This window comes from Artemia sp. Qi Xiang Cuo, chromosome 4 (genome assembly GCF_049724085.1).
Source record: "Artemia sp. Qi Xiang Cuo chromosome 4, ASM4972408v1, whole genome shotgun sequence".
Taxonomy (NCBI): Eukaryota; Metazoa; Arthropoda; class Branchiopoda; order Anostraca; family Artemiidae; genus Artemia; species Artemia sp. Qi Xiang Cuo.
The window spans coordinates 31,945,865-31,973,236 of record NC_142797.1 but is presented as its reverse complement, the minus strand read 5'-3'; the positions used below and the strand labels follow the sequence as shown (position 1 = coordinate 31,973,236).

General features: G+C 34.9%; 1 protein-coding gene across 4 annotated transcripts in view; it reads right to left on the bottom strand.

Annotated features, from left to right (window-relative positions):
* The window catches only part of LOC148953014 (cytotoxic granule associated RNA binding protein TIA1-like), a 316,849-nt gene that overhangs the window by 71,184 nt on the left and 218,293 nt on the right, over positions 1-27,372 (bottom strand). For all 4 annotated transcript variants that reach the window (XM_089088228.1, XM_089088229.1, XM_089088230.1 and 1 more), the window contains one exon: positions 12,637-12,724. In XM_089088228.1, coding sequence (XP_088944354.1) covers positions 12,637-12,724 — 88 coding nt within the window. The remainder of the gene's footprint in view (positions 1-12,636; positions 12,725-27,372) is intronic.

Sequence of the window (27,372 nt, the reverse complement as noted above, 5' to 3'; positions counted from 1 at the left end):
AAATCGAAAGCTTGGCTGTACTTTGTCAATCTGATTAATGTGACTGAATCATCTTGAATAGTCCCCCTCAAGGACATATGTCAATCCAATTCTCAAAGAGAGGTACCGAATTAAACTTTACTTATGAAAAACTCAAAGTGTTCAAAAACAAAATATTCTTTTTTTTGAAAATCAGAGTTGTGGGGTAGTCAATATTTCGAGATTCTTCCTACACCGATATTGCGACTTATCGTTACTCTTACTCAAATTCTACTCCTCAATACAGTGAGAGAAAAAGACCTTGCTGCCAATGATATGATTCGTCAATCCTTTTCCGAACTTTATTTTAATTGTAACTTCATGTTAATCACTATTCAGGATTTAGATAGCTGCAGCTAATTTATTTTAATTAATAGAAATCTGAACGTACACAAGATACACCAAATGCAGAAATACAAATAAAATGTATAACAATATATAGTATGTCTGGATACAATAACAGAAATAAGAAGTAAAAAGTTCATTTTTTAGTTTTTTATTTTTACTCCCATAAGAATTTCTGAATCCATTGGCCCTACCCCAACTTTCATAACAATTATCACCTTGGGCTTAAATTAAGCCAAAAAGGCTATGCAAAAATTTAATTCCGTGTGCAAGATTTTGATATGGCATTTTTCTTTAGTCCTATGGTTTTAATGTTTCAACTTAAGACGATAATTTTACCTTTCCTCTTTTTCTCGCGTAGTTTTGTCCTGGTCCTGGTTAGAAACTCTTTATTTCTTGGAATGATTTTGTTCTGGAATTTTGGAATCCATTTCTTCGAATTTTGTTCTCGTTCGAAATACCACAGCAATTTGGCAAAAAACATTTTTATGAGTAAGGTTTTTTTTATGAGTTTATGTTTTTGTCTAACGAGTCCAGAGGTGCAAAAAGCAATAAAATAAATTCCAGGGGAGAAGTTGAAGCCATCCACAAAATGCTTTTAAGCTCAATGGCGCGAACTCCATCTATTTCTGTTATTAATTTCTGATACTTCTATTTCTCCTCGAATTCGATCGAGTATTTTTTTTCTTCTCCTATTTTGCATGTTTTTTTAAGGTACTTTTTTCACTTCTCCTAAAATAAATTATGTGGTTTGCCAATGAGTCCACAGATCAGAAAAGCGACACAATCAATTCCAAGGGAGACATTTCAGCCATTTACAAAACGCTAGAAAGCTCAATGAAGCAAGGATCATCTATTTCTTTCATTACTTTCTGATATTTCTATTTTCCCGCGATTCCGATCGAGCATATTTCCTCGGTACTTGTATACTTTATATACACAAGACCGTGTCCAGTCATCTGTAACCTATTCCACTGCCATTTCCGTGTTTTTATAGACGGAGTTTCTCTGGCAGAAATATCGATGAAAATAAGTAAAAATACAATGGAATCGACGCCTTCTACGAAAGAAAAGCTTTACAATAAAAAGTGCACAAAACTTTGTTCACGAGATACACCATTCTGAAATAGTTATTAGAATAATAAATAGAAACATTTATAGATTCAAAAAGGGAGTATTTTCTCAAGAGTCCAAAACTGCTGTCATCTACAACTACAAGCCATATTTGTGATTTGGATTGAGTTTGTGAGTTCATTCTCTGTGTTTAGGACTGAATTAGAGGTAAATGTACCTTCCAAACTTGGGCTTAAATTAGCATTGAGCATTGAGTTCTCTCTATGGTAAAAAAGCAGCGAATATCTGCAAAAAATATCTATGAAAGCAAGTCAAATACAATGGACTCGACGCCTTCTATTAAATAAAAGCTTTATAATAAAAAAGTGACTTCAAAAATGCTAAAGGTAATAAACCGTTAAGTTCGAAGGAAAAAGTATTATCGAAAATGGAAGGGTCTTTCAATAAGTTTTTTTTTTAGTTTGAAAGTGTGGTACAAGCAGCCAAAGGGCTCCACAAATTAGGTCCACCACTTATTAGGGATAGTTAATACACGGATTCTTTATTTTGCTGGGCTGGGTATTAAAAAGATTTCCGTTTTTTTTTTTGCACTAGAAACACTAGATTCTCCCTTCGAATTGGTACATCAGGTTTATGGATAAAGTCTACCATAAAACAAAAATAGCTGTCTAGACATGAAACTCGCCAAGGAAAGATTATAAAAGCTTCTCATTTCTTGTAAACTTTTCTAAAAGTTTAAATGAACTTTTCTAAAAATTGACGACAATCGTTTGTCTTAAACTAATCATTAAGGCCCATTCACAATAAGATTTTCCGAACACCGATATTTAGGTAGGGCTGATTCGAGTCAATCAGAATTTTCCAGCAAATTTACTTTGTACTTTTGAAAAACAGTCAGATCGTACGAGGATTTAATTTCGGGAGGAGGGCAATAAGCGGCTGGTCCAACTGTGAAAAATATATTTCTATAGACATTATATCCAAAAGGGCATACGTTTTTCCCAATTTTGTCAGAGTTTCTTATAAAGAGGAGGCCAAGAGACACTCCCAGTTCCACCACGTTAGAGAGAGAGAGAGAGGGGGGATGGGGGATCAAGCTTTTATTAAATGGGGAAGAACCGACAATTCAAGAGGTTCTTTTTAGCCATAAAAATCGAAAAGTGAGTACTATTTCGTGTATTTTTTTTGCGTTTAAAAGATGGGAGGGGAATGTAACAGTTCCCCGGACCTGATTTGTCTTTGAAGCTCCAGACATAGAGGTATAGAGCAACAAATATCATGGGAGAGCTATAAAAAGTAGAAATCATGAACGATGAGCATTAATGGAGACAGTCGAGTAATCCTTAGGGTTTAGAATACTTTATTTAGTCACTAGAATAAAGATGACATAAAAGAGACATTTGAGTAATTATCAAATTTATGTTATGGATTGATAAAAAGTTAAATATCCATAGTTCATATCTCTCAGATCATTGTCTCCGTATAGGCAATAAGTGCTGGTGGAAAATAAAGTCAACTTTACTTGAGTATTTAAATTGAAAGATTAAATTTTTGCATAATGCATATTTTCCTCTGCAAATGATTTCAGTTTGTGCTGATTTGTATTTCCTTTTAGTTATGAATCTTTAGAATCACATCATCACATTCATTACATACGGAAAAAACTTGATTCAAATATTTTTTGACAACTTTTGTATATTAAAGTATCTTTAACTATCCATTCAGTTTCAGAGCGCGGAGCTACTTAGACCTTTAGAAAATTATTCTCCTGGTTATTCAATAGTTTTACAATGAAGCTGCGAAAAATATGATTCAAACGAAAGAAAACACCCACATAAAGAGCCAATATAATTGAGCCATGCTTTCTCAAACGATATCTAGGAAATATATTTATCTGATTATCAGGGCTTTTAAATCCACTAAGTAGGCCTATCTCAATTCACGTAGCGGGGCTGAGTTTAGTTAGGCAGCAGCAATCCAAAAAGTCCTAAGGTATACAACTTAAACAAGAACGTATCCAGGACTTTTATCGGGGGGGGGGGTTACAAAAACATTAAAAAGCAAATATAAAATTCATATTTTTTTTGTTACGTTTTTACGATTCGGACAAAAATTTCGGGGGGGGGGGAGGGATTCAAACCCCTCTAACCCCCTCCCCCTGATACGGCCTTGAACATAAATTATACAGAGGAGCGGAAAAACTGAAAAATAGCTCTTGCAGTTTTCGACTAGTATTACAGACGTATTGTTTGTACAACAACAAAGGCTTTTTAATAGAACTGAAAAAAAAAAAAATCTGACTATTTTTACCAGTGAGAAAAGGAGAAAAAACTCGTTGAAAGATGTGTTGTAGTGTCAAAAAAATCCAATGAGACAAAAAATCTACGATTACAAATCTGCCATTTTAACAGCCAGAACGACATAGAAGATGTTTTTATGTTACCTTTCAAGTGAGTATGAACCTAAAATTTCTACGTGAGAAAACTTTTCCGGGAAAGTGAATTTTTTTCTAAAATCAGAAATACTCAATTAATCTTCCGGTTCTATATCAACAGAACCATCAACACTTGTCACTCCCTGTATGTTTAAATCCCCCAAAACAACAAAAGCCGTAAACTGGTGTCATTCTGACACATGCTTTCAAAAACTCTGCCAAAAAGAATTGAGGGGCTAAACACTACTGTCTAATAGTGCGAAAATATCCTAATGTCAGACTTGGGTGAAGCTCTTTTATCAAAAGTCAAAATTATAAATGAAAACAAATAAACATATGAAAAATATATTTCGGAGAAACTGAAGAAGAACCGTCATGGAGTTTTTTGTATTTCACTAACGGATATACGATGACAGTACTAAGCCATATTTAGTTGAATATTGTAAGAGTTTAACAACAAGAATTTCTTATCTAAGGCTGTTTGTAAAATTCACGTTTCTTCCAAAACAAAAATAACCAAAGAAAAACAGTTATTCGAATTTTATCTTTCCCAAGATGAAAAAGCTCAATACTAAAAACCAAAGATCTTGAGAAAAATCCTAAAGAGTGACAAATGTACGAAAGATTACAGATGAAAAAAAAAATGTTTACCCTTTGGCTTTATTATTTTATTGTTTTGCCCAGGACCGTCGATAATAAGTTTTACTAATTTTAACCTTTTACGTATGGGTACGAAAATAATGAGTCCATTCCATAAACATGAACAAAATAAAGCAAAATTCTTCAAAGTTTTTCTCCAAGGTTTTAGTGAAGCATCACCTATAAAAGATCTACTAATGGATTGCCAAAGTCTCTGTGTTCGGATCAGTGATTTTCTTTTCATCAATAAAACGCCTTTAAATTCATATCACCCGCTCCATTTATATACAATAGACAATTTCTAAGGTATAGTGCCTGATCAGAGATACAAAAGTAAAAGCTTCTTAATTAGAAAGGTAAATACTAAAAAGAGGAAAAGGGGTTAATACTTTTGGAACAAGGGGATATACATTAAGCAACACTGCATTCATCGGTTGCATAAGAGGGGCACCAGGACAAAACCAGATACAGGCCAGTTAGACAAGTACGAATGAGGCGTCGTGGATCCCTTGGGATTTTCCCTTAGAATCCCTCTTGCAGGGATTTGTAAAATATCTTTTTGTATTTGTAACGAAAATTCTCCCTGCCCCCCCCCCCCCCGAAATGAATTCCTGTGAGCTTACCTCACTGATATAGACACTGACCGATAAAACATATAGAGTACCATATATGCACGCAAAGAGAGATGCACGAGCACTCAAAATCGGGGGGGGGGGAGAGGCAAGCTCCCACACACACAAAGCAACACTCTTGGTTAGAGTTTGAAGAACCATAATAAAATAGGACATTTGAGCCTGCAAGGCATGTATACAGCTCAAGACAATCCGTATAACGACAGAAATCCCTGGCTAGAGAGCAAAATTCAAGATTATCACAAGATTCTTTCGAATAAGGGTGGATCTTAGGAACGATTAAATACTTTTTTTTTTATTTTTACATGAAAGTCAGGAGCGAAGTTGAAACTTAAAATCAACCAGAAATTACTTAAAAATGAGGGAGGTCATCGCCCATAACTTACGTACTCTTTATACTAAAGTTCAACTAGCGCTTTACAGAACGAGTGTGCTTTTCAGAAACAGAAAATTGTCAGTTATTTCACAAGACAAAGGGGAAATAAAACCCTCGTCATTGAAAACATATCGAGGAGTCATCCAATTTCTGCCACTGGCGTACATCTCGAAGCACCACGTGCCCTGCACAGTTCCACCACGCGTGGCACAGTCCCCACAACGCTTAGCAAACACTCCCTGGTGGATGGGATTTCTGATATGACCCCCTGCAACATACTATACAGACAAGGATCGCTCTTTACTAGCCGTTCACTATCATGAACGGTTTAATTTAGAGAGAGAACAGCTATTCCTTAACATCTTCTTTATATGCAGTAACAGGAGACATCATCATTTCATCACTGCTGCAGCAAAATAAAACAAAAAAGAAAAGAAAAAACAAACAACAAAACAATTCGAAATATATAATTACTCTTGCGGCTTTCAAACTTATAAACATAGCCCTATGAGCTCTTATTTAAAATTAATTCGACTATCTTAAATCTATGAAAACAATAAATTAGTTGTCTTTTTTCATTTCTCCTCAGAAGTTCTGATATCCTATCCTTTTTAAATCCAACGGTCAATTCCATAGGTAAGGAACACATTCCAACAAGTGGTTAGTCTATCCCTGGTAAATGACCTATTATAACTCATGGAAAAGGCAGGACACTTGCTTGTTCGACAGGAGGGTATCCGATAAGAGAAAGATGTTTTCACTTTCCCCGGACACCTGATAGGTTTTCTCGATGACAGATGATGGGAATTTTCACGAGTCAATGATAGGGGTAATGTACCAAGCTATGGGTCAAAACGAAACCGATGGAAATTAAAAAGAACCAACAATGATCCGGTCGAATAAATGGAGACAAAAATGAAACAGATACAAAAATTTGGGTTTTTAGTCGTGAATATATAACGACAATGATATAACGACAAGTGGAATATATAAACGACATTCTTCTACTTCAGAAACCGAAAAAATAACTAAAACGAGAATAAATTCATATTTTATAGGAGAAAAATAAATTAAGAACTAAAATTCGTCTGTTTTTTTTTTAAGATGAAGAAAATACCGGAGCTATTTCATATTTAATTGGTGATCGTTAAAACATATAATTAAATATTCATTTGTTCACAACCTTTCCTCAGGGCAACTTTTGTTATTTAATGTGTTAAGTCTATAACAGGCTACCAAATACCCTATGGCGCTTTCAGAAGCTAAGTTGATCGATTACACTAAAAAAAAAAAAAAAAAAAAAAAAATAATAATAATAAAAAACAACAACAAAAAATTTGACTTGATTTTAATGTATCAAATATCTGAGAGCAAAAAAATCTCCTGAGCGTCTTCGCGTTTCTTTGCGTTTGATTGTGGAGAAGGTGCTCAAGTACTTCTTAATGTCACTCAATGAAATCAAAATAGTTTCTATAAAATTGATTATTATTTAAACGTTACCACGTTTCCTCTCAAGCATATAGTCTTAATAATTATTTTTAAAAACGTCAACATGTTCACAAGCAAAATAATCATAATTACTTATTAATCCTAGGCAGCACAAGACAACAATAAAAAATGGGAAATAATATTTTGATTAAAGCTTTGATTAATATTTAGATTAAAAATAATAGTTATTAAAGCATGTAATTAAACATTCATTTGTCCACAGCCTTCGTATTCTCAGGGCAACTTGTGTCATTCAGTATTTTACTTATATTAAAGGCTGTTTAGCCTTTTCCTTCTTTTTCAAACAGTTCCTTGTAACGAACTGTAAATAAGGAGCGACCCGGCTCAATAGCAACCGAAACTCTAGAAAATGAAATTTTGATACGAATAGATATATCACAGAATTAGATATTTATACTGATTTCAAATGAATAAGTTTGATTAAGTTTAATGTTACCCATCAAAGGTTATGAGCCTGAGAAAAGTTGTCTGATTATCAAAAAAGGGGGAAACACCCCCTAAAAGTCATACAATCTTAATGAAAATCTCACCAGAATATCAGAGAACCCAATTGTAGAGGTTTTAAGCTCCTATGTGCAACAATGTGGAATTTTGTATTTTTTGCCAGAATAAAGATCACGGATGCGTGTTTATTTGTTTGTTTGTTTTTCCCAGGAGTGATCATATCCACCCAGTGGGCCTAGAGCTTCGGAAGAGGGCTCATTCTAACGGAAATGAAAAGTTCTAGTGCCCTTTCTAAGTGACCAAAAAATTAGAGGGCAATTAGGCCCCCTCACACGCCACTTTTTTCCCCAAAATCGTCCAATCAAAATTTTGAGATAGCTATTTTGCTCAGCTTAGTTGAAAGACCCAATAACTTTGTCTTTGGAGATAACATGACCCCCCCCCCCCCCCCACAGCCCCTGGGGAACGGTCTAAGTTTTAACATTTTGACCATTATTTACGTATAGTATTTGTTATTGTTAAGTATGCATACATTTTCCGACTTGGGAGGGGAGGACGAATTTTCAGCTGGGAGAATTCTGCACAGGGATAATTTTCCACGGAGAGGGAAGTTTCCAGGGGGTGAAATTTTCAGGGAAATTTTTATACTGGAGGAATTTGCCAGGATTCCTATACGAAATTTCTTTATATGTCTTGCTTTCTCTTTACCGGTTCTAGGCGTTTACCCCCCCCCCCCCCCGTAGAAAATAAGGCTTCCAAATTCAAGAATTTTATTTTTTTAATATCCGTAGGGGGAAGGAATGTTGGTACTTGTGTATTATGCGCCACTCACTCAAGTTTACGATGTGTAAAATTCGAGAACACACCGTTTTTTTTGTTAGTTTCTTCGTTACTTTAGAAAATAAATTTGGGCTATAGATTTGCATATTAGGGCGGGGTGGGGGGTTAAGTATAGCGGGTCTGCATGCAAAATGTGTTTGGTACAATTATTCTGCATATTAGATAGATATGTAAATATGTATATTTTAAAGCCAAAATATACGGCCATGAACACAGTAAAATAACATAAATGAAAGGCACAGATAGCATAAACTTTGATCAGCGATCATCATAAAACACTGAATGAAACATTAAATTTACTTTATGCTGGATTTTTTTTTTATTATTTTTTTTTAGTTAACAAAATTTCCAGATACCTCGCTATTCTTCTGTAATTTTTTAGTGGCCATATACCCAGAAAGAATTGTTTTCTGACTTCAAACGGTCCAAATACCCCCCCCCCCCATCGTGGAAAAGCAGGCTTTCCAAATTTGAGAATTTTATTTTTTTAATTTCCGTAGGGGGAAGGAGTTTTGGTACTTGTGTATTATGGGCAACTCACTCAAGTTTACGTTGTGTAAAACTCGAGAACAAAACCGGTTTGTTCGTTAATTTTTTCAGCTTAGCGCGATACAACACAAAACAAGTGACAGAATATAAGGGAAATATATAATTTGGGCTAGATATTTGCACACAAGGGGGGAGGGGTAAAGTATTTGGATAGTTTGAAGTCAGAAAACAATTCTTACTTTATAATATGCAGAAAAATTGTACCTACTTTACCCCCCCCCCCCCTAATGTTCAAATATAGAGCCCAAAATTTTTTATAAAGTAACGAAGAAACTAACGAAAAAACCGGTGTGTTCTCGAATTTTACACAGTGTAAACTTGAGTGAGTGGCGCATAATACACAAGCATCATAACTCCTTCCCCCTATGGAAAAAAAAAAAACTCAAATAAAGTTCTCAAAAATGGAGAGCCTTATTTATCGGCGGTGGGTATTTCCCGCGGAGGGGTTCCGGGGGGGGGGGGGATAAACGCCGGCCACCCTCTTTACCGACTCAATTTTACGCGTGGAGATGTTAAGAGTAATTGTCCGGAGTCAATTTTCGCCAGGATTAAATTATCAAGATGATATTTCCGTAGGGAGGGGATTTTTCCGTGGAGGTGGAGCCAGATATCCTGGGAATATTTAAAAAACATTCAGAAATTCAACATAAAAATAAAACAAGGTTTTTCAACTGAAAGTAAGGAACACCATTAAAACTTAAAACAAAAAGAAATTTTTACGTATATGTGGGGGGTTGTCGTCTCCTTAACACTTCGCTCTTTATGCTAGAGTTTAAATTTTTCTCCAATTCTTTAAAAACGACTCTTGAAACACAAGGGTCGTTTAATAAGAACAATAAGTAGCTTTTTTTAAGTGCTGAAAAACTTGGCGTGGAGAGCGAAGTGTTGAAGAGGGGGAAACCCCCTCACATATCTGATAATTTCTGTGTGTTTTAAGTTTTAATGTTGCTCCTTACTTTCAGTTGAATAAACTTGTTTTTTTTATTTAATATATATTATGGGCTGAATCTCCATTGTAGAACAATGTTTACAGGCATGAATATACAATAATCAGAGCTAATACTGCTGAGAGTGCATGTACAGAACGTTGGCTCTTCTTGATAGGAGTACTGAAAACGGTAGTGACCAAGACTGGATGCATTCCCGTTATAAGACGACTTAAATGTTCAGTAAACCTGAAGAGTTATAGGTCACTGGCCTGTATCGGTGGGACCCATTGCTATTTTTCAGCTCTTGGCAATTTCAATGCCTTAAATAATTATAATAAGTACAATTACATAATTGCTTCATATTACAATAAGAAAATTACGGCACGGAACGTAACGACGTTGAAACACATTTTGAATGACGAAATCACCATGGTCAGTATTGGACTCTGGGAGTTCCGAAACCTCATTTCCCAGGGTTAGGAAACTTTAAATTGGGGGATAATTTATTATTTATTTATTCAGGTAGGAAGATAGGGACTAGGACTCATGATGCATGAACTCCTAGGTCTTGTTTAGGTTGGAAAAGGGTTAATAATAGATTTTAAGCACACTTCATGACTAAAAAGTGTAACATATCAGTCACAGTGGAAAATACTCATGTAAAACCGATTGACAGCAACAATATAACCCGAACATGAACTCCTAGGTCTTGTTTAGGTTGGAAAAGGGTTAATAATAGATTTTAAGCACACTTCATGACTAAAAAGTGTAACATATCAGTCACAGTGGAAAATACTCATGTAAAACCGATTGACAGCAACAATATAACCCGATAAATTTAGACATAGTTCTAGGACTAAATAGACATATCAGAGGAATAGATATGGCATTTGTATAAGGGAACTTCAATGCTCTGGTTTTAGGAAACAGGGATAGATGGTGTCTTAGCTTAGGCCGATTTGGTACAGGGAAGGAAAAGAGCAATGGTAGCAGACTGTTACAATTTTTAAGGCACATTAAGATAGTCTTAACCAATAGAGTATTTGGTTACAAAACGACCCATAGGCTGACTTGACACTTGCATGATGATAAAAAGGCCAGTCTTTATGGTTATGCTATTGTAAATGGAAGACTGGCAGGATCGATACAGGCCACTAGGGTATACCTGCTGCAGATAATTTTAAAAGCAAAGAACCGTCATATAGCAGCATCCAGAATACATTTAATGCTGAAATTTAGGAAGGGCAACTACTTTCCGGGCAATCATGAGATATGACGTTGATAGCCTCCAGGATGCGAATTTGAGAGGAACATTCCAAGGATATGAAACTGTAGAGTTTAAAATTCGACAATGTAAAAGATGGATAAAAACGTTATGGAAAAATAGTTTCAAAGTAGCAGATTAAGTCTTAGACAGGACTGTTTGAAAAGCCGTTAGAAATATTAGCGAAAAAGCTATAAGCCTCGTAGACCAGCACGCAATTTTGTACAAAAAAGTGTCTTAGTGATTGATCTTACGAGATTGAGAGTAAAGGAAGGGAAGCAAAGAAGTTATTCAATAGTGAATTACGATATCAAATAGAATCCCCGAAGATCTAGAAACTGGAGCCAGTCAGCATATTAGTAAGATAATGCATTTGCATGCTTAGAGATTATTATTATTTTCTTGGGGGGGGGGGGGGTAGTAGTCAGCCCAGTTTTGTCAAACTTAGAAATAGCAGCGGGTCTCAGTTACTAATAAAGAAAGTGTTGAGGATCATCACTGTTACACGTAAAGGTCATATCTAACATTTTCAATCTTCTGAAATAATTGCCTGAGCTGTTTGCTGAGGTTCATCAAAGCAATCAGTAGGTAATATATGTGCAATCCCACTTCAATCCACCCAATATACGTCACAATGCTGATCCTCTCTTTGAGATAAGTTTAGCAAAAGTTCTTTTTTTGCAATTAACTCAGAAATGTGAAAATGGCAATTAGCTTCGAAGTACGATTTACGAAAAAAAAAATTACGAATGTGATAACCATGATAAAGCTATAGGAAATCATTTTGAAAATGATAAGAATGGTTTTTATTAATTTGAAGGTGAAAGAAGATTGACTTAGTAAGGAACTACCGAAGATGCCTAAATGAATTAAAAATACAATAAACTTCATGTGCTGATAGTATAGTTAATGAGATCTGAAACATGGTGGTTATTAAGTTAAAGATAAGATACTGAAAAATAATGAATACGATTTTGATTATGCCGAAGCATCTAGCGATTTAAGTAAAACCTTAAATAAATTCTTAATGAGAAAGATGGACAAAATGAATGAAGTAATTATAAAGGCATTGCCTGATTTTTTTTTTTAGGCAGCAAATATTTTCAGAATGTTTTGGTTTTTACATGTTTGATTTTGCTTAAACGCCTCTTAACATCATAACTATTGTCCTAATTGTAAGACATTACCGAAAGGAACGGAAAAACTTAAGAAATAAGCAAGCTTGTTGATGCTTAAATCAAAACAGAGAAGAAAAAATTTCACTTGATCAATCAAAGAAGCTAGCTTCTAAGAGACCTTCTATTACACATACTCCCCAATTTTAACTTGCAAAATTCATTTTGCAACAGTCGGAGGTTCAATGTCCAAGTTCCCAGTACCGTTTGTCATGGACTCTACCTTAAGAAAACTAGTGCGAACCAAACAAATTACAGGACTGAGCAAAAAAAAGAAAGAAAAAAAAGAAAAAAAGAGACAAGTAATGTAAAAATATTTTAATTCCAGTTTAAAATCCGAAACTCTATTCTACCGACAATAATCTAAAGAAAATAAAAATAATTTAACACCAAAAGAAAACCACTTACGAGATTTCTCCAAAAGGTGCGAAAGCATCTCTTAGGGTTTGAGTTTCGATTTCTGGACTAAGGTCTCCAACAAATATATGATGATGCTCTGTAAATAAAATCCATATTTAAAATTAGACCTATATCAGACAAAACACCAAGCACAATTTTATCATAAAAACAGTAAATAAAAGACACATTGATAAGTATTTAAAAACAGCAAGTGGTTTTCGAAAGCGGCCCTTAGCAGGCAGTGTAATTGATATTAGCAAGAGGTCGACAAGGACCCCATCATCAGGGGATTGACGATTATAGGGTGTCGGTTATTGTCGATGTTTCAGTTGGTCTTTTTTTACAGGAATAGGTAGGAAGCCTGTTCTTTAACCTTGTAGCGGCTGGAATCGAATCCTGACCCCGTATTGCCAAGCAGAGAATCATTGCACTATGCTAACACAGGAATCCTCAGGGGATTTGGTCGAAAATACAGAAAAACACATATTTCTTCCAGGGGCAATTCGGACCTATATCTGAAGACTATTGTAGAACTGATGAAATTACTAACTAACATTCTAACTAGATGAGCACACATCACTAAGTTCATGTCTATCATACATCTAATGCAGGAGATGCTCAAAGAAAATGCCAACATACATTTTTACCAAGCTGGGGAGGGGGGAGAGAAATGCAAAACTTCGAAGAAAGGACTACCAATATTTAAGCCTTTTATCTGTCAGGAAGGAGACAAGTGTTTTACATAATGTAAATTTTTTTCGTGTTTTGTTCAGCGTTCACGGTCTTCTAAGGGGCAACATCCGTTTTATTAATAATGAAATGCAGGAGCTGTCGCAGATTTATTTAGGGGGCTGAGAGTTTTTCCTTGGAAACAGTAGAACAAGAGGCAAATTATGCAAACGTTACAAAAAATAGGCAAATCGTGAGATTTCAAGGGACTAGAACCAACATGACCCCTTTGCATGCGTACCCGTTGAAAAATTATTAGTAACATATTTTATTTTGAATAACGTGCACAGACGGGCGTCACCTAATTTGGACTTCGACAATTATTTGTTGACAAGCAACCGTGACAACTAAAATTAAACCCCAAACAAAGTGGCTAATGCACCAGTATCGATAAAACCGAGCGTGAAAGTAAAAACTTTAACTTTCCAATCAGGCGAAATAACTCACCAGCAAAACCAATCACCAAATAATTATGGTACCATAATAACACCAACACCAAGGCGTAATTAAAGCATCAATCCCCTCGATTAAGCTGACTTTGGGAAAATAAACACGCGATCTAGCAATTTTTTCCCTTGCACGAATACTAATATTCAACAGGAAGCATGCTATGCAGTCAGGTAATTTAGCAGAGTATTGGGATACATGATTATTCAAAGGGGTGGTGATCCCAGAGCAGTTCTAGGTCCTATTATCTTAAGATTTGATTAACTATAAAATGCTTTTAGCTTGAAATGAAAAAGTTAAATAACTTATAATTGGGCCCTATACTTGTCGGTTTGTTTGATTCGATGAACAAAAAGAAAAGACTCAGAATAAACATTATTGGTTCTGAAAATGTAAGAGAAAACTTGACCCGTTTGGCCAAAATCTTTCACTTCTATTCATAAGAATCTAACTTTCATGAAGATATTCAACTGCCCTTTTAAGTGTTGAAGGATTGTTTCAATTTTGGAGTAGCCTAACCTACACTTTTTCCCATAATTATTATCGAGAAAACAATTTAACAATTATTACCATAGCTAGTCAAGTTTTACTAAGATTTTTAAAATCCGCTTTTTGCCAATTTCTAAAAATGTCTTGTTCCGGAATCACACAGAAAAGGTTAATTTGGGTTTCAATGACTCAAAATATCTCGAATTGTATCATTTTTTTTTCATCATTTCTGATAATTTTTAATTGTAAATACAATCCGCCAACTTTTTACGTTTTTCGACTTTCGCCCCTTTCCGTACATGCCTGATTTTTGGTAAATCAAACCTTTTTTTTTAACAATCCAAACGAAGAAATTGTTCAGCCAGTTCTTCTAAATACTCAAGTTGAGTCGATTAACCTGTTGTATTATTCACTGACTTTTGAACGTGTCAGATATTTCTTTATACAGTCTTTCTATAGCTGACTATTCTTTCGATTGAAAAGCCTTTGTTATTGTATTTGACCGAAGAAAATGAGTATTTTTTTCTCCGAATTCCCTAGCGAAAGAGAGTGTTATAGTTCCCATTCTTCTCAAGAAGTCTCTCCAATCAAAGTCAGTACACAAAAACCAATAGTCATCAATAGAAAGCATCCCAATCGACAGGAGGGATGCAGTTTGTATCATTTCCCCGGGGGGTTCAGAAGTACCCCGGGTCCGGAATCATTCGAAGCAATATTTTCTCGTTGTAATGGACCCGTCATTTCTTTTCCAGTTCCGGATGTTTACTAAATGATTCTTTTCTTTGGCCGCAATCAATTAGGATATAGGCTTTGCTTTATTTTATGCATTAGTCTATATTGACTTCCTGATCCTTTGACAGTTTTTCCATATAACTATATATCTTTCTTATTTTCTTAAGTAGTTCCCCAAGAGACATCGATATGTATTCATATTGAGATAGCTTTATGATTCTTCATCAGAGTGATCGAGTTTCCAACAGAATTGCATGTATAAACAGAACTTGTGATTACCCTTCTAGCTGCGATAAAAAGGAATGGATACTACAAATTTCAGAAATTTTGTCTTGGAAGTAAACATCTGTAGAAAAGTATTCAAAGATTTTGGCACAATTTTATGTTACTTGATCTAGGACTTCAACATGAACAATTCTTCTGTTTCTCAGGCATCAGGGGGCATTGATCATAAATATATTGCCAAAAAAAAAAAAAAAAAAAAAAAAAAAAAAAAAAAAAAACTCATCCACAGTAAGCATGGGCACTGTTCTGTTTGTCTGAAGAAACAGGAAATAAATAAACAGGGCTTGAATGAAACAGAACAGGTCAACCAAAAAACAGAAGATATGTTTCTGTTTCTGTTCTGTTTTTTGGTAAAAACAGAAAACAGCTGTTTTCGTTAAAAAAACAGCTGTTTAAACAGCTGTTTTTCGAACACTTAACGCTTAAAGAAGAAAAAATTTGTAAACGAAAAATTTTGGTTTATTATCAGTACTATAGCAGCATTTTCCGCAAAAAGAACAGTTTTTCAATAAAGGGGCGAAAAACTGTCTATGCACACAACATCGCCATCCTTTTTTATGGTTATTTTCTTCCATTTTCCCGTTCCTTTTTTCCAAAAATGGGCTTTTATGTTTGTACAGAATATCTTCGAATTTCCCGGAAATGCATACTAATTATTTGAGAGGTTTTGAAAATAAAATAATTTTCAGCGTCAAATTACGCAGTCAGCTCAAAGTCATTAGTGTTTAAGCAGAGCCCATAGTTGCTTTGGCGGGGGACAGTATCACCCTCCAGACCATGCTTTCCCCTTTCCCCATCCTGATGTTGGAAGCCATCTGAAATAATGTATGAAAGAAGAAAAATGCACGGGAAAATGAAACTTCTTACCACCAAGTCAAAAATTTTCATTGCCTCGCAGCTTAAAACATCTTTTTAAGATTAATTATTTCCTAGCCAATTTGTGCGTGAGACAAATCAACAGGAAAATTCATGGTTTAAGGATACTTTGTATATTTTTACGGCGCTTTGCGCTAGAAAATAATGTTCTAGGCCCTCCACCGAATTCATTCTTAAGTAAATATGTAAAATAAAATTTCTCAAATTCTGAATTTCAAAGAAACTTAGACCCTTTGCTACACAATACTTTCTTTAAGTATTCTCTTCTTTTAATAGGTTTCCAAAGGGATGCAATATAAAAACAATTGCGCTTTTTGATAACTTATCTCGAAAATATCTTTCGCTTTGCGGCAGAAAATATTTTCTTCAACCCATACACTTGCTTTATTATAGGAAGTGTTACTACTTCAAACTTTTGTTTTAAGAATACGAATCGACATACTTTGGATTATTTAGGCACGTTTTCACTGTCCATTCACGGAAGAAAAGAGACAGTGGCATCCTTGACTGTCAATGCTTGAGCAAGTTTAGCGTGTCTTCAGATCGGATAGCCTGTGTTGCAACCTCATTTTTCGACAGTCTCCAAGTTACCCAATCTTTTTCTCCATTACTTTCACCGCCCTCTTCTTTTTCTTTAGACACTGTATCAGTTTATTCAGATTCTTCAGCAAGCGTATCTTTATCTCCGGAGTTTTCAGAACAAGGAACAGAAAGACCGTCTGAATCGTTTTCAACAGTTGGATCGACGTTTTTGACTTCAATCAAAGGATTCCAAGCAATCTTCTTCAGGGATGTCATTGGCTAAGCTTCGAGTGGACAAAAATCCAAGAACGCGTGCAACAGATGAATGAAGACAATGTTAAAAACATGAAGTTAAGGAAAGGGCTCATATCCTACAGGCTTCGGTGACATTGTTCCCAGAATCAGTCACAACGTGGAACATCTTATCTGTCATTGAAAACTTCCTGATTGCAACTTGGATTGCTGAAAGGATGTTAGTAGTTGTATGAGAATGCTTATGCCACTTGAAATCTGAAAGATAGTGGTGCAACCTCTGGTCATTTTTCATCTTCCTGGGGTAACAAGCAGTGATACCTATAAAGCCAGATCCTTTTGCAGACCAGCAGTGAAAAGTCAAGCTAGTCTGAGTGGCAGATCTTAAAGCAGCCTTCTTAACTTCTTTTTTTCTGGCAGCAAAACTTATGTGACGATGGACGGTTCCCCCAAATGGTGCTTTCAAGCCCCCTGTTTTTTTTTTTGCTTTTTTTTTTAATAAGCTGTTTCATATCTGGCTCATCAAACGTAGAAAGTGGCAATTGGTCCTTAAACAGGGTTTGCAGCAGAGCATCCGCAGATCAGCTTGTTTTGATCGATTGAAAATAAAAAAAAAAACATCGTATATCTGGTCTTCTTATTCCAGATTTCACTAATCCATTGCCCTATGTGTCACTTGCTTTACTATCTGGAGCTCTCTCAAGGGAAGCAGCCTGAATTGATATATTTTTTTAGTTGGTGTGGGTTTGTTATTTTCTGCACCAGACGCGTATACTTTATCTTTGTGCATATCAATTGTGTGTTTCCTTTTAAGATAATATATAAATGTCATGGCAGAGTCTCCCTTAGCCTTTAGAGACGCTCTTGAGAAGTCGCACCTAATACTTCCTTAGCTTCCCTTTTCCGTAGGGTACCCAGAGAGATGTCTTGGAACATCCAAGTCGTCATCAGAAAATGACATCATGCTTGTCTTACAACAAAGGTTGATTTTAAGATTTTTCATAAAATTAGAAGCACCTTCCAGTAGCCTACCATTTTGAAAATTGCACCTCCAGCCAAATATCTGACCTCTTCCACCTCAGTGGCGTAATTAGGAGAAAAGGGGCCAATTTCCCCCTGAGCAGTTTCATTTGCGCAATGAGCCAAGAAAACCTGTCGGCAAATAAAAGCAAAATGACAGCTCCTAACTACGGTTTCCTAAAAACTTACACAATTTGCAGCACAGTATTATAATATACAGTATTATAAGGTTATTTTCATTTATTATTATTTTTGAAGTGTATTAACCATGACCCAGTAGGGATTTTAGTATTAATAAATCTAATCACATCATATTAATTTTTACGGGAATTTACTTGCCTATAATAGGCATTTAAGAGACAGATACAAGAAATAATATACTGCTTAGTGGCATTTTTTTTTTAATTTAATTAAAATTACCACGTTCACCGGAAGATGTGTTATTCTACAGAACGAGAAAATTGTATCAGCATTTTATAAGACTTTGGCCTGCTAGGCCAGAATCAGCTAGTTAGGCTACTGTTTCAACTCTAGGCTTTTCCCTGAAAGGGTTTCCGCTAATTATATTAAGAGATGGTATAAAAAGTATATTTGGCATTTTGAAAACGTATACGTTGTTATGTTGATGCAATAAAAAGTGCCAGTAAAAATATATATTTCAAATTCCATAAAAACCGTTGAACTAAAGTTTTTCCCGGTTAAAGGTGCAGATTACTTCCCATGTAATGTAGGATACACAGGCCCTACCAATAGAACCAGAATATACTGTAATAAGTGACTTTTTTTAATCCTTGGTCACCTTGCCAGTATAAGTGCAGCTTTTCTGCTCAATTGACTGAATAATATACACTAAAAAATAAGTGGCTTTAGTGAAACAAAACTGCACCTTTACTGTTCTCCCATTTACACACCTACCTACTCTTATCTGACTGCTAAGCCCTAATTTTGCCTAGTTTAAACAATCTAGCAGCACGTTTGATATGTTAGACACACTGAGTGCCATCATTTTAGTTACATCTACTTTATATTAACGCTCCAATTCCAAAAACTGTATGGGGCGTAACCACGCTTCTTCAAAATTTCAAATTACGATTTAAAACACTATTTGCAAGTTCAAAATTTCTTAATATCTCATTCTCGAATCAATAAAGTAAAATGAAGAACAGAAGAAAAACAGTTAGAAAAAAAACAGAAACAGGACAAAATAGTTATTATAAAAACAGAAACAGAACAGGTAAATAAAAAACAGGTCATCTGTTTCTTGTCTGTTTTTTTGTAAGAACAGAACAGAAACAGGTACTTTAAAAACAGAACAGAAACAGAAAACAGAAACAGTGCCCATGCTTAATCCACAGACCGAAATGACTTTTGAAACACTGGACATTTTTAACGGCAAAGAGATGCATAGAGAAGCAAATTTTTTGTATAGATATAAAACTAGAGAATAGAATCAGCAACCAAAAAGTCTACGTGTAGAAGCTGCGGCTAGTTACCAGAAGGATCACTGGTTCAGCTTGTATCGACAGCGATTTACCCTAACATTTGCCCTTTTCATTTAAAACTAAGAAATTTAACAAACTAATTCCAACAAAACGGTGAAGAAGATTTACACCTACATACCAAATACAGTGCTATTATGCTTAAGTACTCGCGTAAAATTACAAAATCTCTATTAGCAGACAATAGCAGAAAGTTTCAATTACCCTAACTTGGGAAAGATTGGGGAGGGTGCTTATATTGTACATCTAATGAGGATAATATGCCTTTAAATCTATCGCAATTTTACAATCAAATGCCCTTGAACGCAGTTTCCTAATAATGGAACATCCTTTATTAGTACATGCTTAACCTCCTCTTAACGCTGGAATCCAATTTGCACTAATCCGACAAGTTGTGAGTTTCGAAAAGGATCGATTTATACTTGATCACCCTCTATTGAAACAGGGGAGAAACTTTATTCAGATCCCATCCCCTTTAATTGAAGGTAGCCCAATGATCTTCGAACTTTACTTGGAAGTAGAACAAACGCTGCATTTATAATTCATGAACTAGACATACTGATATATATATATATATATATATATATATATATATATATATATATATATATATATATATATATATATATATATAAAGAGAGAGAGAGAGGGTGAAATTATAGAAAATATAAGGTTAGATTGTAGAAAATGGTTATTGTTTATTTAACCTTTTCACAAACTGGACGGAGGGGGGTTTACACCCAATATATACTCATAGATACAGTCTTGACTGTATCTGAAGGCCCTTCCCAAACCCTAATGCCTCTCCCATTCCCAAGAATTTTCATATAACTTGCCCAACTTTTACTTGTTTCGATGACCCCCCCCCCCCACATGAATTTTCTCCGTACTTATATTTCAAGGGGTATTATAACGTACATAATTAAGTTGCTAGAATTTGCGATAGACAATCACCTTGGTCGCAGGAAACAATACTAAAAGAGTTTCTCCCAAAATTCAATAGAAAAGGGATAGAAAAAAGAAGAAAATTTATATATTCTTCATTACCTTAAAGGGTTTTTATTTTACCCCAATTCACAGAGAAATAACGATTTTCCTGTTTGTCTTTTGATCTTCGACATAAGCCTCAGAGACTTGAATTGGAAATTAGAACAAACTCAAGGAACGCTTTAGAAATGCAACAAAATAATAATAGATGCCAATTTCATTCATTTCCCGTGTGTTTATTGAATGAATTGTTTATGCGGGAATAATAGGTTTGTGAATTATTGGTCCCGATATTATCATTAAGAATCGGTTCGACTAACTAATCGTACAGCTGAATTCGACAATGGTAAACAATAGCATTTCTACAAATTAGAAACGAAGCTCTTACTAAACGGACATCCCAAGTAAAGCTTGAGTCTAACTTAGAGATGACTTGATATTGCATCAGGCTTGGTAAGAGTTAGTAAGAGCAATTATAGCTATAAGGGATAGTATAAGAATCTCTTTTCTTAAAAGTAGGATAAAAGTAATTCAAATCTGTTCGTAAGACGGGTATAACCTTCTTAACTCAACACACTAGAGGCATTGTCTTAGCTGCCCTTTTATCGTTCGCTTAGCCCTTATGAAGACTTTTTGCGTCAGATGTATTCCTTGGGAGGGATTAAAACAAATACAACTCCGAATTCTTTTGCTATTTTAAATATTGTAATGTTTTACTGGGTTTCTTTTTCATGTTTATAAGTACCCTTTTTTGGACTGACTTCTAGTCCATTTGCTTTTATCAAACCAATTTGAACACTTGCACACAAAATCAAATACGGCGAAAATATACTAATATAGAAAAACTTGCAACAAAAATCGTTTAATTGGACTTCAATGGCAATTTTATTCGGCTTGGCATAACCCACAATTAAATCATTGATACTACTTTATCCATTACGGGGTTTAAGAACCTGTGAGACTACAGGCATTTGATTTCGCAAGAGCACATTTAAATAAAGTCCATCAACAAGATTGGTAAAAAAAAAAAAAAAAAAAAAAACTTGTCTCATAGAAATTCTATGTCGCAGAATAGTCGCTGATTCCAGCGCAAGACGTACCACACGATAATGCGAAGTACCCTCTCATCAGTGCTTCCATTCTAGGGATTTCCCCCCTAGAATGGGGATTTTTGAGGTCTTTTAGGGGTGAACTTTTTCTTTTAGGGATTTGGGGATTTTTAGGGATTTTTACAAGCCGTCTGGATTTTTTAGAGAATTTGTAGGGTTTCAGCTCTGGAAAATTCTCTTTTGACCCAAAAAAGGAAAAATGGAATAGATGTAGTTTTCCGTCCCATTTTTCCACGAAGTCTGGACGCGCTATAAAATAAGCTAAGGACCTTTCGCGAAGTCAAATCCGAAGTGCGTTATGGCGTTATGTTGAAATGCTTGCCCATGCTGGATAGAAATTCTTAAAAAAAGGCATTGAGTGGTATATTCACTGTTTTATAATAATATATATATATATATATATATATATATATATATATATATATATATATATATATATATATATATATATATATTAGCGTAATTATTTTTCACAATTAATTGAATCACTCTAACTTAGCAATTAACAAAGAAATAAAAAAAAATGCCCCTGAAAAAATCAGTACTTTCATCAGCCTTGTGCAAAAATTTAACTGCAGCCTCAAACAACTTGATTTTGCAACCTTGACAACATGAACTTGCTGACATTTTTATAATAATGTATTGAATATCTTTAAATTTGAATTTTGGTGAAAGCCAGTCTCCATTTGGCAGATTCTGAAAATCTGTACTGCCAATCTGTAAATTTTATTTCAATGCAGACATCTTTTCTGGAGACTTCTAAAATTCTTTTAACACTACTAATGATTTGAATAAAACCTGGCAAATGGCAAAGGTGCAGACTAGAGACCCCTGCAGTCAAAGGTGCAGAGGTACAGCTCATTTTAACCAGGACTTGCAGTAAGAAATTAATTGATTATATTCTGCATCTACTGTACAGCCCTCTATGCCTTTAGAGCCCAATAAACCGAATAACATATAGTAAGAAATAAGATGTTTTTATCAGGAGTCCCTTTTCTGCACCTTTACTGAAAACTTGGTTAGCCTCCCTACCTCGGTCAATATATACCAAATCTAAGTGAATACACCATTCGATGCCTTTTTTTTATCCTGATTACAAATATAATAAGTATTTCTATCGGAAATGAAATTCAGCCCCCCCACCCTCTATAGGCTATACCTAACACAACCCAACCACCCCCTGACTTGACGTATATAGGGGGAGGGCTGAAATTAATCTTCGATAGAAATGATTATTATATCCAAAATCAGCATAAAAAAGGCATTAAATGGTGTCTTCACTTTAGTCCTAACTCAATAATATGATTTGGTAGATATTGACCCCTACCTCTGCTTCTTGATCATTGAACTGCAATCAATAGTGCCCAGTAATGACACCAAAAATTGAAAAGTTTGGGATACCAGGTGATCTGTCACCTTTTACTTGTCATTTCAAGCATTTTGTTCTTTCCATAGGATCATGACTTTCTTGTCAATAAAGAATATTTTCATTTACAGTATGATTAGTTTAAGGTGATTGAAAGCCAGTTGATACTCATTGATAGCCCCCTGCTTGATGTATTATATACCTGTAAAGTTGCCATATGAAACTAGGTTATATTACTTGGCTTAAAAAAATGAACTTCAGAAAAGACAGAATGGAACAGCTACTGTATGTAAAAACCTACCAAAAATTTCAGTCTCTTTTGTTCCATAAGAGGTTCTTTTTTTATAAATGTTTCTACAGCACCAAAGGGATAAAGGCCTGTTTTGTTATATATAGCTATTTTTATAATGAGACAGCCATGCTTGTTTAGCCTACCTGCCTGCCAAGTGAAAGGCTGAGATACTATGCAATGTTGACATAGCATAGTTTATCTGTCATTGGAAATAAACTTAGCTTAATTTAACAGTGTGGTCCATAATCATAAGTCACCATAAATAGAAAAAACAATTATGTTTGTATCAGAAATAATTCATAACATTATCTGCACTATTACCATTATGTTGAAAACACATTTCAATATGTTTCTCCCACTGTTGATGAACATAAATGAGCAAACCAATGATCTGCTGCAAAAACATAAGCATGTGTTCTATTTATGGTGACTTTTTCGTTCCTACTCAACTTTTACTCGAAAGACTGTAAATGGCGTATGATTCGCTATGGAGCAAGGGGGGTTGCCCTTTTAGGATATGGTGGTGAAAATAAACAAAATATAAAATTTATATGGCTGTATTAGTGTATTAAGTTGTAGTAGGGTCACACTGCTAATCACACCAACGTTAACAGTGCATGAAAGATATGTTTTATTTAGTTTCCAAGATTGTATCCCTGATACCTGATATTTTTCAGATTCGTATGGGAGATAGTATTAATGAAGAATTCAACTCTAGTGTTTTACCCTCCTTAAATTATGCAATTCCTCCAAAGAAAAAAACAGAAGAAACGTGAACCTGCACAAAGTTCTACCACTCAGATTCAGTACTCCCAAAAGTTTGTTGACACATGGATGAGTGACTCGTAATTGAAGGGATGGTTAAAAAAAAGGAACTCATATCTTGGATATTGTGGAGTATACAATACTGATCTCAAGCTAGGAAAAAGCAGAAAATCAGAGCTTATAAAGCACTCCAACACAAAGAAGTATAAGTCAAACATTGAAGCAGAAGGGTCCGCTTCAAATAATCTTGGACACTTTTTGCAGGGGGGATTCACTGACCAGACAAAGCTTCTTGAGGCCAGAATCTGCACTTTTCTAGTTGAAAATGACTTGGCTATTTCTAAGGTTGAGCCTTTTGTAGCTTTTTTAAAAAAATTTGCCTTCAAAGCAAGTAGTGGAGAATGTGCAACTCAAGAAACAGAAAGCTACCAATGTTATATGAACAGGACTAAGTGGTTTTTTTGAAGATCGTTTGATTGAAATCTTACGGAATTGCTACTTTTCGATCATTATTGACGAGTCAACTGATGCATCTTCTAAAAAGTTTCTTGCAGTTGGAGAAATATTTTGTAATGACGAAATCTTAGTTGAAGTTGATGTACTCGATATAGTCGATGTGTCCTGACTCTTTGTCCAAGGCGATATTTGATAAGCTGAAGATGTGCATTATACAAAACCACAAGCTTCCCCCTGCAAATTTCATAGGTTTATGCTAGTAGCTAGCCAAAGCGTTTTGTTCATGGTAAAACAAGCGTTCCCGTGGTTAGTCTTAGTGGAATGTTCCAGTATTATAGCTTATGCCGTGGTTTCATATGCATGCAAGAAACTGCCAAAGTCTTCGAAAGAATTTGTTGCTCCATATATAGTCATTTCACACATAGTCGCAAGAGGCAACATGCTGTCCTTCAATTTCGAAACTTCTACCAAGTCGACATGCATAAGATTCTGCAGGCAGGGCAGTCCCGATGGCTTTCAGTCAACGCTGCTCTGGACAGAATTTTGGGACAATGGGATGCTCTTAGTGCATACTACACACTTCTACTAGTTGAGGACCTAAGAAAGCTTGATGAGCTCGCATACACAAATCTGAACCCAGTTATGAAGTGTGTGTTTGAATTTGTTGTCTTCGCATTGGGATTACTTACTGTATTCAGTTTAGCTTTTCAAGCTGACAAACCACTATTTTATCGCCTGAAACTAGAGACTGAATCTCTTATCAAGGATGTGAAGTCAACAAATGCATTCCAAAATAATGTGAATGACCCAAGTGTTTACCTTCCCCTCGAAAATATGTATTTAGGTCAAAAATGGCAGGACTCTCTCTTGACGCTGAAATTAGATCCTGATGTGCTCAATAATGTAGTTGAAGAGCTCCTTAGAGCTACAAAGTCTTTTTACATAGAATCTGTGCAGCAGATCCAAATTCGGTTTTGTTTTGTTAATAACATTAGCAAATATACAGAAATGATTGGCGTTCTATCACCTCAGTCACTATGATCTAGTTATCTCCGACTCTTAGATTAAAAATATGAAAAAGAATCATGGGATAGAAACATAATCGAACAGGAACGGAGGAAGCAAAGTCTCACCGATGTTAAAAATAATGAAAATATGGATGCGGTTACCTACTGGCGTTTGGTTTTTTCAAAGAAAAACTCTGCCGGAATCAAGCTATACGTAAAATTAAAATTGGCAGTAGTATTTGTGTTTACTCTTTCATTATACGTAGTCTTTACTAAAATGTTTTTTAGTACAGTAAAAATCACACAGGCAGACAGATAGAACTTAACTAAAATGAAAAGGTTACATTGAGTTCTGAAAACGCATTTTGGTATGAAATAGGGACAAGAAAGCGCAACCTGTATTTACAGAGGTACGCCTCTACAGATGCAAATGAGAAGACTCAAGGATTCAGCAACAATCGGAAAAAAGGATTATCGTTTTTAATATGTTTTTTACTAACAATAGATTTTTCTTTGTTTTTTTTTTTAATAAATATAACTGGATTATGTGGCAACCAACTAATGGATTGTTCACATTGGTGTAATAAACAGTGTGGCCTTATAGCTCAAATTACCAAAAATAACCATAAAAAATAAATATGTATTTGTTTTGACCACCACGTCCACTTGCTAACTCAACCAATTATGCACTTTGATTTGTCATCTGTAACAGAAAATAGCCTTCAAATATATTTCTCTTACTCGTCTTACTATACCCTATGCGCCTTAGTACACCAGACTAAATAAATGTAACTAATTCCTAACCATTGTTTCATTTTTTACCTTTTCTTTATTACTCTCAGAAAATGTCAACAAATTTCATATGTTTAATTTTCATATTTTTGTCAAATTTTTACAGATCTGTTTACTTATATCTTTTCATTTCCTTTTTTCAATATTTTTCATTAAAATGAACACAATTCAATATTAAAACAAGTCAAAACAAAAATAATGCTTTAAAAAGCAACCATTTGGATTTCATTCATGCAAATCCATCCAATGGGGGTGTTGCAAAAGTAGTAATAAAGAAGAAAAAATAATGACAAAGAAAAATAAATAAATAACATGTCTTCATATCGTCCGGAATCTGGCACGGGAATCTATCAATCAAAACCGACCTTAACTAGTCGATAATTAAGAAGCATTGTTTTAAACGTCAAAAGAACATATTTTGGTACAAGTAAATGGTCCTAAGTTGCAAAATAAGTCGTCTTGAACAAATACTATTAAAAATCAGCATAACAAGGATTGTGACTTGAAGAAATCAGAAAATAGAGAAACTTTTAGGGATTTCGGTACTGAAAATAGAGATTTCTAGGGATTTTCTACCAGTCTACTAGGGATTTGAAAAAATTTGAAGTGGAAACACTGCCTCTCATATCTTATTTCTTTCAGTTTGCAATGCAAGTCCCACCATAAACGATAATTATCATTCTTTTTTTGTACTGACAGAGGATCAATGGAAGGAATATTTTTTTTCTTTAATAATTATTACCTAGAGTTCTTCATTCACAATTAAAGAGCAGAAAGAGGGCGATGTCTCCCAGGAAGACCTAGCTCTTTTTAACAGAGACGATTTTTTTTATATCTAGAACTTTAGTTAAAATCTCAAAAACAATCTTCTAGAAAATTAGGATTAGACTGTTTCAAAGAATTCCAACACTTTTCAAAGAAGTGTTGCTAGGTTGCCAAAGAAGAAATTGAGAGACGGTTCTTGGATAATTACTGAAGGAATTGCATCAGATGAACATTAATTCTTTAAAATTTCCCTCATTAAGGAAATAATACTGTGAGTCGTAAAAGTCATTGAAATATTAAATAACATCTCGGTTAAGACTTCCCAAGTTGTGACAGAAACCGAATTCACCCAATC